This window comes from Pelobates fuscus, chromosome 4 (assembly GCF_036172605.1).
Source record: "Pelobates fuscus isolate aPelFus1 chromosome 4, aPelFus1.pri, whole genome shotgun sequence".
NCBI lineage: Eukaryota > Metazoa > Chordata > Amphibia > Anura > Pelobatidae > Pelobates > Pelobates fuscus.
This window is the reverse complement of record NC_086320.1, coordinates 289205051-289224550: the sequence shown is the minus strand read 5'-3', so window position 1 is coordinate 289224550 and position 19500 is coordinate 289205051. Positions and strand designations below refer to the sequence as shown.

The window sequence follows — 19500 nt, the reverse complement described above, 5'->3', positions numbered from 1 at the left end:
GATTAGGGGGTACCCAGTCATCTGCGCCATATTGAACATTAGGGGAATCAGCGATTTCCTCTGATGTTACTGCACTATCTGGCACATAGTCCCTGTCCCCTGCGTCACTCCCTGCGTCACTCTCTGAGGCAGTGTCGGTCGCCTCTGAGTCGGCGGCTAACAGGGCATAAGCCTCCTCTGCGCTATACTTTCTGAACATGTTTAATACAGTTAACACAGCTAAGAAAACTTTAACTAAATAACTAAACTTTTTTTTTTTTTTTTTTTTTAAACCCCTAACTAAATTCCCCAAATTACCACTAAATTCCACCCACCAACTAACTAAATCACAAATTAATAAAATAAAACAATAAAATTTAACCCCTTAGGGTTACAAAAAAAATAAAATTTAACCCTTAAGTGTAAAAAAAAAAATAGATCACAGTAAAGTACTGTGACCTGTATATTGATCACTGCTAGCAGTGATCAAGCAGCAGGGAAAGGGTTAATTTTTTTTTTAAGGAAGGGGAAAAGGGATTAGGAACTTTTTAAAGATATTCACTATTCTTCTGGAACACAATGTTGCAACGATCCGTCTCTCTCCACTTCACAAACCCACACGAGGTGGAGGGAGGCGGATCAGATATCCCAGCAGTATTGTGACCGCTGTGACTGGCTGTTACAGCGATCACATGTGCTGGGACATCGCGATTTGCTGTTGCTGGTCTGCCCCTGACTCAGAGGGACCCAGCAACAGCGTTAACCCCGCGATCGCCGGCACTGCGCGATCGCGGCGTTAATTTTACCGCGTGACGGACGAGGTCCGTCACCCGTCGTTAAGGCCATCCCCAGGTGGCTTAAACACATAGACATGCAGCATTAGATTTGTCCACAATAGGAACCCATTTGTTTGTATAATGCAGGTTAGATCTGCTGGCTTTCTATTGAATCCTCAGTGTATTACAAAGCCATACAAATCCTCTTTGATGCTTGTGCTAACACCAGTGAGATAACATGTTTAATGAGTCAACATAATGTGTAGTATTTCCCATTGCGCCTAACAGCTAAGCACACACAGAGTGATGGGTTCCAAGCTCTTTCTGCTCTCCTTTCTCCTAACTTGCAGGTATTTAAACATATATATATTTACCTGGCCCACTTAAGGTACAATAGCTAAACTCTGTGAATTTGGCAAGTAAGTAGAAAATTTACAAATAATTTATAACCTGTCAGACTGCCTGTGTTATTTAAATACACTTTCAAATGAACAAGTTAATACTAGTCAATATTAATATTTGTATTGCATTGTTAAAGTTTTGTTTGTTTGTTTTTTTTTTTGTTTTTTTTACTTACGTTTAAAAATGCTATGAAAGTTGTCATCACTTTGCCAAAATGGACATATAGACTGAGCAAGGGTTGTTAGCTTTATTCGTGACACATTGTCTGGGTTCATGACCAAGGTCTTTTGGATAATGCCAATAAAGGCTTTCTATAATCCTTAACACGGTGATGTGGGAACAAGTAATTGGGCTAGCATGATTGATTGTGTTCATGCAATAAATTCATAATAGACTTGTGTATGGCATAAAAATTTAGTTTGGTTGAAACATTTCGTCTTTGGTTAATGTGGCAATTTGGTTAAGACCAAATATCCTCCATGCAAACTATTCAGGATAACCCTTTGAACCAGATGAGCACGAAAATGCGCCTATCAGTGTTCTGCCAATATATGCAACTTTACTTATGCTTGTGGGTGTACTCAGGGAAGGGTCCTGTGGGTGGAGTCAGGGGGGAGCACCAGGGGTCAAAGCCTTGAGCTATGTAAGGGGCCCCAACATTTCTGATGGCAGCCCTGCTGATAGGAAACACCCTTAAAATGCTTTGTGTTTAGCCCCTGCTGTGTCAGTTTGGTCAATACTATCTATTTAGCAACATTTATGCTACAAATTGATGTAGCCATTTAGTGGACCTTCCAGTTTACTGCATCTTTTGGTTTAATTATGTGCTGGGATGTGTGTAATCAGACTATTTATTTATTTTAGAGGCTGGTGTCATCTCACTTAAAGGGATACTGTAGTCACCAGAACAACTACACCTTATTGCTTTTTTGTTTTGGTGAGTATTATCATTCCCTTCAGGCTTTTTGCAGTAAACAATGTCTTTTCAGAGACAATGTTGTGTTTACATTACAGCCAGAACAAATACAATAATCTGTAGTTGTTCTGGTGACTATAGTGTCCCTTTATTGCAATAAATGTGCTTGGACAGTGCATACCAAGAAAGAAGCACAGTTTAACATCAGGAGTGCCTGGTGTTTGGGGGCAGATTTAGCCACTGACAAATAATCCATAAATAAGTTTTTCTGAGTCTTCCATTGCGAGTCAGTATGTATCTGGCTTATATTTTATCATGTGGATTTATTTTTGCCATACAAAATGCTGGCAGTGAACATAAAGATTTACTTCAGAAACCTTTTAATTAAAATACTACTACTACTATATTGTGTTAACAGTTTTGCTTTCTCGATTTATAGGCCAGAGAGTCTTTTGCTTCATTCTTGCTTAGGATCGGAAACTACATGGATGAATTTAACATCAGGTGCTTGATGTGTGCATTAAAGACAATTTGAACAGAGCAATCCTATCATGGCAGAGATGTTCTTATAAGGACACAGGTTGCACTATGTTGTGTTGTAAGAGAAGTAAGAAAATTTAATAAAACCTCATCTATATTAAATGACTTTAGAAACCTGGTGTGCTTGATTCCGTGTGTATTGACTTCTCCAATATCTGCCGCTGATGAACAGCACACTGGGATTTCTCTTTTGACTAATGAAACTAATATTATAAAGGTTGTGGTCAGAACTCTAATTAATAAATGAAAAATAAGTGATTATTGTGTATCTAGCACTGATTGAAAAAATATATATATATATATATATAAAATCTTCACATAAGGCACCCAACTCATAAAGGAAAACAAATAGTATTAAATTATGCTTTATCAAAGTAGTTAATACATCAATATTTTTAACCTAAGTAAGACATATGATTATTAGTACTATCCAACTCAAAGTTACTCATATTATCTACCTCAGAAGGATAATTGGCTACTCAACCCTGCAACATTGAGGTTTGAACTGAAATTATATAGATAGTGCACTAAGCAACAGAGCTATCTCGCAATTAACAATGGAACTTAATTGTTACATATATACACACAGACATAAATGGAAACAATGTAACTGATTTTCCATTTTGATTTTTTGAGGAACTAATTAAGCTTATAAATAATATGAGAAGTACATTGATCAGCCACAACATTAAAAACATCTGCCTAATATCATGTAGGTCCCCCTCTTGCTGCCAAGATAACTCTGATGCATCGATTGCATGGACTCCACATGACCTCCTGAATGTATCCTGTGGTATCTGGCACCAAGACATTAGTAGCAGATCCTTTAAGTCCTACAAGTTGATAAGTGGGGCATCCATGGATCAGATTTCTTCTTCCAGCGCATCCCACAGAATCTCAATTAGGTTAAGATCTGGGGAATTTGGAGGATAAGGCAACACCCTAAAATCTTTGTCATGTTCCTCAAACTATTCCTGAACCATATTTGCAGTGTGTCAGGGTGCAGTATCCTGCTGAAAGAAGCCGCTGCCATTAGGGAACACCATTGCCTTGAAAAGGTGGACGTGGTCTGCAGCAATCTCTAGGTCGGTGGTACATGTCAAAGTAACATCAACATGATGTTCCCATCAAAAGCCTTCTTCCAATAGTGCATCATGCTGCCATCTCTTCACCTGGTAAATTATGTATACACATCTGGCCATCCACCTGATCTAAAGTAAAATGTGATTCATCATATCAGGCAACCTTCTTCCACTGCTGCTCCATGATCCATTTCTAATTCTCACATCCCCATTGAAGGTGCTTTCGGCAATGGACAGGGCTCATCATGGGCACTCTTGATGGGCACTCTTTTTTGCAGCTACGCAGGAGGTGTGTTTTGACTTTCTATTATGGCCAGCATTAAGTTTTTCAGCAACTGGAGTTCCAGTAGCTTTTGTGCATGATCATATCAGATGGGCTAGTCTTTGCTCCGCACGTGCATCAATGAGCCTTGTGCGCCCATGACCCTGATGCTGGTTCACACGGTTGTCCTTCTTTACACAATTTTTTATAGATACTAACCACTATACTATACCAGGAACACCCCACAAGACTGGCTATTTTGGAGATGCTCTGACTCAGTCATCTAGGCATCACTATTTGACCCTTGTCAAAGTCACTCAGATCTTTTCACTTGCCCATTTCTCCTGCTCCCAACACATGCAACTACATAGTGTGAGTGCTAAATAAGCAAAAGTGTATTTTAATAATCTGTTGTAAGAGCACCGTGAATATATAATGCAAAATTAATATGATAACACAACTCAAAAAATGCAGTGTCAAAATTAAACAATTAAAATGATAGTGCTTTGATGTATATACTTACAATGCATATCATATATCTGCTCTATGAATATTGCAATAAAAGTGAAATTACTATCCAAAACCTCCTCAAATTTATACATTCCTGCGGTGACCTCTAAAGGGGCCTCTGAAACTGGGGGACTGGGGCTCAAACCAAAAGGAATCGGGTCTGGATTCCAAACTTACATAGTAAAGGAAGGTATACATTTGAGGAGGTTTTGGATAGTAATGTCACTTTTATTATAATTTTCATAGAGCAGATATTTATATACTAGAGCGGCAAGGCCTTTCCCAGTTCATTGGAAGTCCCATTTACATTGGACGGTGTAAAATTACATTTTTTTCTTAAAATTGGCTTTGATGTTAAATGGGGCATGCTAGACATCATAACTACTACATGACAATGTTGAGTTTATGGTGCAAGATCCCCCTCAGTTTAAGAAATTTTTACTTGGGGCATCCGCAGCATGACCTCTATTTGCACTTCACATCTGTATTAATAATATCAATTGCATTAATACTGGGATGGTATGACAGGTGGTCCTGATATTACTAAGTGGAGCATCTGCTTTAGCAACCCTGCAAGTGTAGCTGGGCAGTCACAGCGTCAGGAACCCTGATTTTGGTGAAACCACTTGTTTTGATCCAGAACTGAAAGTGACACTCACAGCCTACTAAAACCATAACCACAACAAAGACACTTGGCTATGGAGCTCAGATTGTCCCTTTAATGATATTATATTTGAACTAATATCATCTATAAATTCTGGGCCACTTGTCTAGAACTTAGAAAATGACACATTTTGGGAAGCATTCCTTTAACTCTGCCTTTATAAAGTCTAGCAATACATTTCTATGTATCTTTTTCTACATTTCCTTAAAGGGACACTGTAGGCAACCAGACCACTTCAGCTCATTAAAACGGTCTGGGTGCAATGTCCCATGTCCCTTAATCCTACAGTGGTAATTATTGCAGTTTCTTAGAAACGGCAATAATTACCTGCTACAGTTAACTCCTCCTCTAGTGGCTGTCTACTAGACAGCCACTAGAGGGACTTCCGGGTGTTTTGATGACTTTTGGTCGCCTAAATGAAGCTGGACATGCATGAGGACTCTGAGCGTCAACGGCATCCCCATAGGAAAGCATTGATTAATAAAAAAACAAACACACACTAATGCAGGGACCAGGATAAACAAATTACCCTGAACCTGTACACCAGTTAGACACTCCAGGGTTTTCTCAGGGCCTCACCCTAATTATAAAATTTTAAAAAATAGGCACTTTTCCTTGTCACAAGGACAGGTGCAACCTGGAATTATTAAAAGTATGCTAAGCTGTGTGGAACGTAACGTAACACTTAATTTATAGAGATCTGTATAGCCCTTTCACTGTTGAGCGAATACTAGACATTTTTAGCAATATACACTTAACAAAAATTAAAACGCAACACTTTTGCCCCCATTTTTCATGAGCCGATCTCAAAGATCTAAGACTTTTTCTATGTACACAAAAGGCCTAGTTCTCTAAAATATTCACAAATCTGTCTAAATCTGTGTTAGTGAGCACTTCTCTTTTGCCGAGGTAATCCATCTACCTCACAGATGTGGCATATCAAGATGCTGATTAAACAGCATGATTATTGCACAGGTGTGCCTTAGGCTGGCCACAATAAAAGGCCACTCTAAAATGTGCAATTTTATCACACAGCTCAATGCTACAGATGTCGCAAGTTTTGAGGGAGTGTGCCATTGGCCTGCTGACTGCAGGAATGTCCACCAAAGCTGTTGCCCGTGAATTGAATGTTTATTTCTCTACCATAAGCCGTCTCCAAAGGCGTTTCACAGAATTTGGAAGTACATCCAACCGGCATCACAACCGCAAACCACGTGTAACCACACCAGCCTTGGACCTTCACATCCAGCATCTTCACCTCCAAGATCGTCTGAGACCAGCCACCAGGACAGCTGCTGCAGCAATCGGTTTGCAAAACCAAAGAAATTCTGCACAAACTGTCAGAAACCATCCCAGGGAAGCTCATCTGCATGATCGTCGTCCTCATTGGGGTCTCGACCTCACTGCAGTTCTTCGTCGTATCTGACTTGAGTGGGCAAATGCTCACATTCTATGGCGTCTGGCACTTTGGAGAGGTGTTCTCTTCACGGACAAATTGCGGTTTTCAGGGCAGATGGCAGACAGTGTGTATGACGTTGTGTGGCTGAGCAGTTTGCTGATGTCAACGTTGTGGATCGAGTGACCCACGGTGGCGGTGGGGTTATGGTATGGGCAGGCGTATATTATGGACTACGAACACAGGTGAATTTTATTGATGGCATTTTGAATGCACAGATAAACCGTGACGAGATCCTGATGTGGTTAGGTTTAGGAGTAGCCTTTTAAGGCTAGTCTCACAGTAATTAAAATTATTTCGGTATTTGGGGGCGGGGCCTGACTGCCATGGAGGGAAGACGTGCCTGACTAGAGCTCCCTATGAAAATTGGAAAAATGGCTAAAAAGGCACTCTTTAACTCACCACACGAGACCCCAAGAACCGGTAAAGCGGCCCGTGAGTGGACGATGGGCAGCAGAACATACCCGCGAGGTAATGCGGCCTGGTATGTGCCGGGCGGGAGAGGCGGCCGACCTCCCAACCGGGAGCCATCCGGAGACTAAAAGCTACGAACGGGCACCCCGCAACCCCCCCTTGGACCGGTGGGGGTGATCCCGGTCCACCCCAGGGGGTCCCCCCCGACACAGTGCTTATGCCGGAGAGAACGACCGGAGAGACGAAGGGCCCACCCACAATGGCGGAGACCACGAGTTCCCCAGGCAATCATGGGGCCAGGCCCGTCTCTGAGTCCAACCTGGAACGCATCTTCATGGACTTGTGGTTGAAACTCGAACAAGTACTGTTACTAAACGACACTCGTCCACCCAGCTCAAACCATCCACCTTGACAGTCACCCCCTGATCCTCAACGGCGGGGAGCTGAGCCAGCGAAACGCACAAAAAAAAAGAAATGGCGTCAGAAAGGAAAGCGTGTACCTCACCCGTACAGAACAACCCCACGAAGGACACTGCAGAAATCAAGCAAGGGCCCGCTCCGGGCACCCGCAGCCACAGGGACGACCCCACGAGGGCACCAAGACCCAAGAACCTCAGACCAGCGCGGCACAAACCTACACCTCAGGGTTCAAGCTGCAAACCGAGACGCTGCACAGGAGAAACCCTTGCTGACGACTGCTAGAACTGGAGTCAAACCCAGGGACTGCATCGAAGGGGCCAACCGTGTCAGCAATCGAGACATTCCCACACTGGGCATAGGCTGAAGAGCCCATTACCCTGACCCACAGCTGACATGTCTTAAATTAAATTGTGTGGGCACTTTCCCCCGCCGTCACTATATCACACTAGTTTACCCTGATGTCTAATTTAGTATCTAGCCCAAGTAGTTAATGTACTCTCTTTTATTTAGCCTGGAGCAACCTCTGCCACTGTTATGGCTTACTACCCAGCCAACTTTAACTACTTCTCATAAGCTGGCGCAGGCTTCAGACATATAGGCAGACTCTAAGTTTACCTATGAAACTAGCTTCCAGTACTGCAGCAATTCCTTTCAATTGATCATATTACCGTATATACTCGAGTATAAGACAAGTTTTTCAGCACATTTTTTGTGCTGAAAAACACTCACTCGTCTTATACTCGAGTCAGTTGTCTGTATTATGGCAATTTTCATTGCCATAATACAGACAAGGACCGGGGGCTGTCAGGAAGCTGTAACTTACCTTCACCGCAGCTCCTGTCAGCTCCCTTCTCTCTCCTCCGTCCGTACAGCTCCCAGGTCAGCTCCCTCTGCAAATCTCGCGAGAGCCGCGGGGTCAGAGCGTTGCCACGGGTTACCGTGGCAACGCTCCGCGCGGCCGCGAGAGTTGCAGAGGAAGCTGACCTGGGAGCTGTACGGACGGAGGAGAGAGAAGGGAGCTGACAGGAGCTGCGGTGAAGGTAAGTTACAGCTTCCTGACAGCCCCCCTCCTACAGCCCATCCACTGGACCACCAGGGAGTGAGAGCCCCCCTCCCTGGCCAGCTAACAAGCAGGGAGGGGGGACGAAAAAAAAAATAATAATAAAAAAAAATAAATAAATAATAACATTAAAAAATATATATATATTACAATAATAATTAATAAAATGCCCACCCCCACCAATGCTCTGCACTCACACACACACACACACACACACACACACTGCACTCACACACACTGCACTGCATTCATACACACTGCATACATACACACATACACACACTGCATTCACACTGCACTCATACACACACTGCACTCAATTCATTATATACACACTGCACTCACACACTGCACTCATATACACACACTGCATTCATACACACACTGCATACACACTGCATACACACTGCACTCATACACACACTGCACTGCATTCATTATATACACACTGCACTCATATACACACACTGCACTCATTATATACACACTGCATACACACTGCACTCATACACACACACTGCACTCATACACACACACTGCACTCATATACACACACTGCATTCATTATATACACACTGCACTCACACACTGCACTCATACACACTGCATACACACTGCACTCATACACACACTGCACTGCATTCATTATACACACACTGCACTCATATACACGCACTGCACTCATATACACGCACTGCACTCCATTCATTATATACACACTGCATTCATACACACACTGCATACACACACAGCATTCATATACACACTGCATTCATACACACACACACTGCATTCATTATATACACACACTGTAAATAAATATTCAGTTAATATAACTTTTTTAGGATCTAATTTTATTTAGAAATTTACCAGTAGCTGCTGCATTTTCCACCTTAGTCTTATACTCGAGTCAATAAGTTTTCCCAGTTTTTTTGGGTAAAATTAGGGGCCTCGGCTTATATTCGGGTCGTCTTATACTCGAGTATATACGGTACCTTTCTTTTTCTTTTTTTTTAATACTTGTTACAAGTGGTCTCATATTCTGTTAAATCTTGCTACAGCATAATCACTTATATGTCTAGATGTTAATGCGATGACACACTTAATCAGCAAGGTCTAGATAGGTTCCCTAAGCATGTTGACTTCGAGGGTTGCAGGATTAGCCAATTATTGTACTACTAGAAGCTGAGACATATAGGCTTTTCATGTAACCATGTTTTTCTTCAATATTATAAAATGTGCACTGTCCCTCATGTCACACTATTGTTATACTATACTTAATGATATGCATGCACCAGCTGTTGTGGCAGTGCTGCCCTGCTTGTCTAATCTATGCACGAATAAAATAAAGAATGTAAAAAAAAAATTATTTCGGTATTTGATTTATTCTGATGGAGATCCTCTCCAGTCCGATTTAGATATGAGTCTTTGCTACGTCCCACACAGTTTATGATACTTTTAATAAATCCAGGTTGCACCTATCCTTGTGACAAGGAAAAGTGCCTATTTTTGATTAATGCTTTCCTATGGAGAAATCCTAATGTGAGCGGGGGCCATTGCCATGCATTAGGTCTCACCTGCCGACGTCATGGGTGGAGCCTGATCCAGCGCCGAGGGACATTGGTGCTGGATTCAGGTAAGTGACTGAAGGTGTTTTAACCCCTTTAGCAACGCAGGATAGTGCCAGGAAAACGGCTTTGTTTTCCTGGCAGTATAGAATCCCTTTAATTGACTTCTGACTTTTGTTGTGTGTACTGTGTGTGTTTATGTTGTACTGCATTCTAACGATTGTATTCTTCCTTGTGAAATATTTGGAAAACACAAAATATTTGGTTGCTTTACTAAATAAACACAGACCAATAAGGGAACTAAACCAAATCTGCAGTTTCTATGGTTCTGACTTAGTGGTTTTCGACCCAAGAACATGAAATAAGTTATATGAGTATTAAATGAAAAGAAACAAACTGCTACTATGTTAATATCATGTGGGGTATTGAAGTACAATTTTCAACATCATATGTCAAATTTGTGGGTTTCATTCCAGCCCTGTCAGGAGGAATTTGTAGTAAATGAATCATCTAAGGATACAATATGTTCTATATTACAATTGCTTGTTGTGCTATTCCAGTGGTGAATGAACTTTTGACATTTTTTAGTCAGCAGCTATACCTTGGTAAAAGAATCATGGTAGTAATCTGTTCTCTACCAAAAAGGCAATAAATTGATTTATATGAAATCAAGGTTGCCTGGGAATTACCAAAGAAAACTACCCCATCTTCAATGTAATTAGGGAACTTTATTAAAAAAAAATAAAAAATAAAATACGTCAGGGCTGATTTTGGTAAACATTGGGCTACACATTGCATCTTTTAGGACAAAATAGCAAGCCATGATGGAAACCTTCACACATACAGATATGTTTCCAAGTTGGCTATTATTTGTAAAGATATTTTTTAATTCACTTCAACTTCCCAAGTGATAGCACAAAATTCTTACACTGTAACATATTACTTGACACTGTTCTGTAGAACTGCATTAACATAGCCCTTGCAGTTAGATGAAATATCGCTATATGCAAAAGAGGGAACATGGGGCTTAAATTCACACACTAAATTCAGAACTGCAGTAAATTGTTTCCCCCCAGCACTCACAGCCAATCAGTGTTGTCCATTCTGGACAAAATGGATACTGATAATTGGCAACTGTTAGTTCAAGACTATCTCTGGGTACTCTATATTGCTTTCAGAGGCCCTGTAACTGTATATTATTTTAATACACTTGATAACTAACTATTCAAGCTCAACGTTTTAAAATAGTTTTTTGCTATACAATAAATTAACAAAAGGCTCTTTTGCATCAATTTTTTCAAAACATACAGTCAGTCATCAACAATGTATGTACACATATTTATTTTTATCTAAATACTGCTGGGAATATAGACTTATACACAAAAAAAAACATATTTCCTGTTCCAGAGAGATGGGCACAGTGACCTTTAAAGGGCACTCTATCTCACTTTACAGCGACTTACCATTCCTGTTTCTCGCCGAAAAGAGAAGGCTGGCTCCAGTGACAAAAATTCTGCGCGACCAATCTATCAAATACCGCTGGGGACCAGGAGGCTCATTGGTAGTACCTCCCAGAATGATTCCCTAACACTCTCATCGGGTGCTGATTCTCAGCAATTTCTCCGAATCCTCGGGCTGACAGCTAATCATAAAAGAGATGCAGAAGTTAAAGAGCCGACGCCAAGGGAGGCTGCTGGCCCGGGAGAGGGCAACTCTCAATCATACAAGGGACTACAGGTGAGAAGGATCCGCAAGATCTCCAATAGGCCGGAAACACCTACGAGACTGTTACTCCCATTAGAGCCATACACATAATACCATCTCCGAGTGTTAATTTCATATACTAGTAGAAAAACCACAGAGTTCTAATTCCAAATTGCTGGATCCATACCATCAGCAACACCTCATACTATGTTTACTCCAGTTTCATAGTGCACTAATTGTCTTTTCTTGTTTACGCCCGATTACCAATAACCCATGACAAGGAAATTATTAATCTTGTTTATATCAATCCCAGTTGAATGAAGTATTGTATACCTGGTGTACAAAACCAATAAAATATAAATAAATAAATAAAAACCAAATTTTTAAAGCATGATTATAGTAATTATAAATATAGTAAACATATATAACACACACACATATAATAAGCTCATATGCCTAGCCAGCTTGCTTTTTGGCTGCTAGTGAAATCTTGTACAATTAAACTTTGCATGACAAGGCCAATGCCCTGCCAACCATCAAATGCCAGTGTTTCAAAGCCTAGAACAAGGAACAGGGCTCTAACAGGCCGCCGTATTTTAAAAACCACCAGTCACTCTTCATTCTGAACAAAGCTGTCTTTATTTGGACGAGTATCAGACTGCTCTCAGCCCCGTGTTTGCAGTCCTTGTTATACAGGAAGCCGAGTGGCTGGAAGAAAGACTATGGAGCTCTCACAATGCAACCTTAAAGGATGCTCTTCATTTTACTATAAGGAATTATATTGACACATAATTGTTATATTAATACATTACAAAGACATACATTTCTAATTTACAGTAGACTGGCCATTGAGCCACTTTACCTTTCGTCAGATATTTTAGAATAACGTTAAAAGGCTTACAGTTATGACCCGCATAACTTCTGATTTCCTAAGGCACTCAGAATGGCAATTTATGCAAATGAGTATGCTTTATTTCTCTGCCTTCTCTCCATCTTTTAGTGTAATACAAGGGCAATTAAAAGCGCACACCTCTTTCACTGCTCTTATCAAATTAAGCTCATCAGTATCACACAAACCTGTATACAAATCCACAAAACACATTGAATTTTAAACACGTTTTATATTAAAAGGACATCCAAGCACAATAACCACTACACCATTTGAAAACAGTTTGACAAAAACTGAAGGGGCTGCATTCAGAGTATACTTGCATCATAAGCACTACAATAAGCTGTATTGTTTAAGATGCTTTAAGTGTCCCTTGAAAACCACTAAGGATTTTTTTAAAGAAAATCTCAACATACAATATTGTTACCGTAATCAATTGCAGAAGCCAAACACAGAGAGTTGGACACAAGTCTATTCAGGAAGTAACAGGTCTTTTATACATACCGATCGGGTCTCAGATGAACTCCTGTTCCAAAAATATCTGAGAGCCAGAGCACAGATTGCAGAAGCTTTTTGTTAGCAGCATATCCCCTCCCATACAGTATAACCCCTCCTATATTCCTCAGACCAATCAGCAAACAGGATATTCAGGATCACCTTATATGGGCAGACTACATGGTTCATCTAGACCAGGCATAGGCAACCTTCGGCACTTCAGATGTTTTGGACTACACCTCCCATGATGCTTTACCAGCATTATAGGTGTAAGAGCATTGTGGGGGATGTAGTCCACAACAGCTGGAGTGCCGAAGGTTGCCTATCCCTGATCTAGACAAAGGAATGTGCTTTCCACTTCCGTACATGCTCAGTACACCGATGACTCATCCAACTGTTTGTAATCAGATACTAATTAGCATATGCCTTGTGGAGATTTCTGCCTACTAAATTTTGACCATGCTGGAATACCATCACAATATTATTATTATTATTATTATAAAAATATATTTTCAAAAGATAATATGCAGCTTTCTTTCCTGAAAGCTAGATGCTGAGCTAGGGACCTCCAGAATAAAGGTCATTAAACAGTAGAGAAAATTGCTGGGTCTATTAGCAATCTATTGCATTAAATCAATATTCAAACACATGATATGGACTTACCTTGCACCCCTCACATGCACTGACACCATAGTGATATCCCGATGACTTGTCCTGACACACAAAACAGGGCTTGTAAACTCGCGGAGGTGGGGGAGGGGATGGCGGACTGGGAACCAGCTCTTCTGAACTGGTGCTCTGTGTTTCGATGGCTACAAAAAAAGTGAAAAAAAAAACTGTTTTAGTTAAGTGGTTTTTTTTTTTTTCCACACTAGAGTGTACATAAAAGCAAGTATGTGATCTTGAATGTCAACAAACACATGTTTCTCTTTGACTGGTTGCAACTTAATGTCAACTTATTTCATGCAGTAATGGGCAGAGCAATGTCCCATGCCATATTATGGCCTTCCACTTATAATGATTTCCATAGACGCTCACCGTTTCTTTACGATTGGTTGGTTATTTCTGCAAGAACTCTTTCTACTTGTTTAAAACCTACTACTAAGATTACAAGTAGGCAGACTGAGTAATGCCCTATTTATTAGGGGCACAAACAAAATGTAACAAAGACACTAGTTATCATTTAGGAATGCATATACCCTTTCTCCAACAAAAAGCCAGGAATTTTATCCAAAGAAACACAAAATCTAGCATGATCCTTAAAGAAATGGAGATTGTTTATATGAGGCTCAAAACTGACAGGTGATGTTTTGCCCTGCCACAACTTTATCAAACCTATTGGGGCAATCTAAATGTCATAACACACTGCAGTTGGTAGTAGTTATGGTGCTTAATGTTTGTAGTTTCTGTACACAGACCACAACTGCAACAACTATATTTCCACATTATCAAGTGTGAAATACACCCAATCTGAACATCAATGATAGGCAGGGCCGGTGCTTCCCATAGGCCAACTAGGTGGCCGCCTAGGGCGCTGATTAAAGGGGGACACCGGCAGGAGCTTTATTGCTCTGCTTGTTTGGCCACCCCTCTATATTTGAATCGTTATGCAAATAGCGCCTCCGGCCATATTACCAGGTGCCAGGTAGCACTTACATGGCTGCTGACTAGTGCCTGGTGTAACACAGGTCCGGCGACATCCACTTCAGCCTGCTCAGTCAGGCCACCCACAAGGACTCCCGAAGGCGCTTAAATTTCTCGCTCCCGCCCCCTGCCCTGTAAGTGGGGACAAGTGGGCAGGAGCAAGACAGAATGAAGGCAGCCAGGTGCAGGGAAGCTTGCATTAACACATGAAAAGCAGTGAAATATGAAGAAAGGTAAGTGGGTCAATGTGTCACCAACACGGGCCAGTATGTGTTTCTGCATGAGACAGTGTGTGTGTGTGTGTCAATCTGCATTCTTCAGTGCGTGCGTCAGTCTGCATGGTTCAGTGTGTGCGTAAGTCTGAGAGTGTCAGTGAGTGTGCATGTCAGGAACCAGGAACCAGACAGAGACAGAAGTAGATGCAAACACACCTTTATTAATAAATAACAAATAATAAACAAAAGCAAAGTCCAGGAATCAAGCAGGGGTCAGTCACCAGAGCGGGTAGTCAGACAAGCCAGGATCAGGAGCACGGAGAGCAGCGGAGTCAGGAACAAGGCCGGAGTCAGGAACCAGGAGCAAACAGGAAACACAGGAACAAGGAGACTTCTGGGAAACAGGAAACCACGCAAGGGCAAGGAGGTTCTGGGCTTAGCTGCTTCAATAGGCAGAACTGATTAGCAGCAGGGTTGATTACTACTCACAGGTGAGTAACCGTGGCAACAAGCAGAAGGAGCTCATAGTAATTGCAACTGAAACTCAATCACTGAAACAGAAAAGGGTTGCTGTTTAAATCAGCAAAGAAACCCTGACAGTGCATCAGTCTGCGTTGGTCAGTGTGTGTGCGTCAGTCTGCATAGGTCAGTGCATGTGCGTCAGTCTGCTTGGGTCAGTTTATGTCAGTCTGCATGAGTGGGTGGAACAAATGGGGCGGCAACATTTTTTTTTGCCTAGGGTAGTGATGATAGTATTGATATATTTCAAAATGATATGTATGTATACATATACACACGCACACAATATCCATCTCTCCTTCTCTGTTTATGTATATGCTACACTACAAAAGTGCCATTTTATGATCAATATGAAACTGCAAGGACACAATTTTTCAGCATCATCTATGCGCAGGTAACAGTCCTACATCTTATTTGACAGCCAATGTCACAAAGATGGGGTTCGACCTATACAATCCAGGAACTCCCAATATCATAATGTTCTAGAATGGGTCTTTTGTCTGTAAACTGTTCCATAGTACTCAAGAGCTCTGTTTTACATATTGTGTTTTCTTTGTTTTTGAAAAAAACTGAAGCATACTTACAGAAACTTGACTAAAAGTAGACATACAAAGTTCAGGGAACTGGTTGATCAACAATCAATGGATTGACATAAAATGTAAAATGTGTACACTACAGTTTTACAGAATATGATTGGTTTTCAAAGACACACATACTTACTGCCTTAGATAACTAATTGTCATGGACATCCCACAAAATGTTTGCACATGCAGTATTATCTAACAGATCAACAGATGATTATTAGATAAACCACAAACTTGATACCACCAATAGTACAAAAAAAAGGTGTTTTTTTTTCCCAATGTTCATATTTGGATTGAAGTGATAAAATGAAAACCAAACTCATAACTCAATTTAATTATGCAATTTTTCCAATTTGTGATTCTAAAACCCACAAAGGTGGTCAGATTTTTGAGAATGCTCCCACTTTAAGGGGGGGATTCTGCATAAAGAAGGGAATACATCTGTCAGTGATGGATAAATACTTATATACAGCTGGAATTACCATGTTAGTGCCCTAAGCTGTCTCTGCATTTCTACGTGCCCAAGCATCTGGCTCTCCTTCTGTATGTGTGTGTTTCAGTGTATATGTTTACATACACAATATATACATTTTGCTTTGTATATGTATGCCTTTTAGCTCATTATATCTGTAAGTATCTGTAAGAATATACTCTTGTAAGTCTGCATAACTACCTGTATTTCTGATTTTCTGTGATTGGGTAAGTTATTTAGAATGAAAAAACAAGCATTTTATTTATGCAAACTAACTATGGGAAGTATATAAATTATGCAGCAAAAACCTTTATTAGACTTTTCAGACGGTATAATGGTCTACAATGCACTGGGACAAACAATAATGCTATAGCGAACAACATATTGTGAGCAGTTGCCCAGAGCCTGACTAATAATATATGCCCGTCCTATCCACTGATGACCCAATAAAATGGCATGGGGTCTCAATTTTAAAGACTAGACGAGAGTTGAAAAAAACACTACTTTACACCATGTACTGATTTACATATTTTGTTTTTATTCATTTATTTTTAGTTGTTCTGCTTAACCCAAGTGCTCCTAAAGATTAGAACGGGGTAGTGAATAGTGCATTCGGAATTACTGCCAAAAGAGGGACTGACCGCTGAGTACAAGAGAACAAAAGTGTTAAAAGCCTAAGCTTATAATGTGCAGGAGGCCTAAGGATTGGAAAATAAGTCCCCCCTCCTATAAACTGCTTACAAGTATTTAGATAATGTATCTTGTTTAATGCAGCATGCTTTCATTAACCATTTCAAAGCAGAAGCAGCTTATAGAGGAGGAAATCCTTAAAAGATCTTGCACCCTACACAGTATGAAAGGGTTAAATAGATTAATGGAAATCCACTTAATCCTGAGATCAAGAGTTTGCTCACAATGTCGAATTGTAGAATCAGATCAAACACTTTCTACCTCGAACACAACCGGGAAATCGGTAATTAAAGGCAGAGCACTTTTTTTTCGGGGATTTCAGTAAGGTCAATAAAACAAATATTGGGGACTCTTGCCACATATGGAGAAATCAGTGTCTAAGGGAGAGATGGGGCGTGGGAGAGACCACAAAGGGAAAGATGGGGGTGGGGGCGGGGGAACTCTAAGGGACAGTTGGGAGGAAAAGCACTATGGGAAGGGGGGGTGGGGGAAGAGCACTAAGGGACAGGGGGGGGACAGCAACACTAGAGGGAGGAAAGACCAGAAGTTCTGTTTTGGACAAGTTCAGCTTAATGAAGTAGGCAGTCATCCAATTAGAAATAGTAGAGAAGCAGTCAGCGACACTAGTCAAGAGGGTCGGGGAGAGATCAGGGGAGGACAGATATATTTGCATGTCATCCGCATAGAAGTGATATTGGAAGCCAAGGGAGCTGATGTGTTTACCAAGGAAGGTAGTATAGATCGAGAACAGTAGGGGACTAAGGAGTGAACCTTTGGGACACACCAAAAGAGAGAGGTTGGGAGGAAGAGGTAGAGCCACAGAAAGAAACACTAAAAGAGCATTGGGTAAGGTAGGAGGAGCACCAGGAGAGAGCAATATCTTGTAGACTGAGATTACGGAGGATGAGAAGAAGCTGTTGATGATCAACAGTATCAAATGCAGCTGGAAGGTCAAGGCGAATTAGGATAGAGTAATGACCATGAGATTTTGCAGCGAGTAGATCGTTTGATACTTTGGTCAGAGCCGTTTCTACAGAGTGCTGAGTGCAGAAACCAGACTGAAGTGGACAGGGCCAGCGCCACCGTTAGGCAAACTAGGCATTCGCCAAGGGCGCCGGCCTGCTGGGGGCCCCACCAGGATGTTTCCTGTTGGGCTCCCCCTGTCTGGGGCCGCAGCGCTGGGCCGATCCTCAAGGCACCTCAGGGCGCCCCCAAACCTGTATTAAGTAAGGCAGAGCAGACACCTGCTTACCTTGATGGCAGATGCCTGCTCTGCCAAAAAATGCTGGTGCCCGGAGGAGAGGGGGAACGGAGCAGGAAGACGGCAAGGGAGGCTGTTCTTGCAGCCTCTCACTCCTCCCTCGTGCGCCCTCTGTAATGCCGGGAGCCGAAATATGACGTCACTCCGGCCCCGGCATACTAAACAGCGCGCTGGAGGAGTGAGGAGCTGCTCCACACTGGACCCCAGCAGGGAGGTAAGTGTTTGAGTGTGTCAGTGAGTGTGTGTGTTTATCAGTGGGTGTCTGTGTGTGTGTGCGTGTGTCTGACAGTGAGTGTGTGTTTGTGTGTGTCTGTGAGTGAGTGTATGTATGTCAGTAAGTGTCTGTGTGTGTGTCTGTCAGTAAATGAGTGTATGTATGTATATCATTGAGTGTCTGTGTGTGTGTGTGTCAGTGAGTGAGTGAGTGTATGTCTGTCAGCGAGTGTGTGTTTGTGTGTGTGTCTGTGAGTGAGTGTATGTATGTCAGTGAGTGTCTGTGTGTGCGTGTGTTTGTGTCTGTCTGTCAATGAGTTAGTGTATGTCTGTCAGTGTGTGTGTGTGTGTGTGTGTGTGTGTCAGTGAGTGAGTGTATCTGTCAGTGAGTGTCTGTGCATGTGCGTGTCTTACAGTGAGTGTGTGAGTGTCTGTATGTCAGTGAGTGTCTGTGTGTGTGTGTCTCAGTGAGTGTATGTATGTCAGTGAGTGTCAGTGAGTCTATGTATGTCAGTGAGTGTCTGTGTGTGTGTTTGTATGTGTCTGTGAATGAGTTGGTGTATGTCTGTCAGTGAGTGTGTGTGTGTCAGTGAGTGTATCTGTCAGTGAGTGTCTGTGCATGTGCGTGTCTGACAGTGAGTGTCTGTGTGTGTGTGTCTGTCAGTGAGTGTATGTCAGTGAGTGTCTGTGTGTCAGTAAGTGTGTGTTTGTGTGTCTGTCAGTAAGTGAGTGTATGTCTGTCGGTCAGTAAGTGTCTGTGTGTGT

At 41.6% G+C, this 19500-nt stretch overlaps 1 protein-coding gene across 4 annotated transcripts in view; it reads right to left on the bottom strand.

Annotated features, from left to right (window-relative positions):
- Positions 1-19500, bottom strand: part of RARB (retinoic acid receptor beta) — an 895445-nt gene that overhangs the window by 193569 nt on the left and 682376 nt on the right. For all 4 annotated transcript variants that reach the window (XM_063452189.1, XM_063452190.1, XM_063452192.1 and 1 more), the window contains one exon: positions 13801-13949. In XM_063452189.1, the coding sequence (XP_063308259.1) occupies positions 13801-13949 (149 nt within the window). The remainder of the gene's footprint in view (positions 1-13800; positions 13950-19500) is intronic.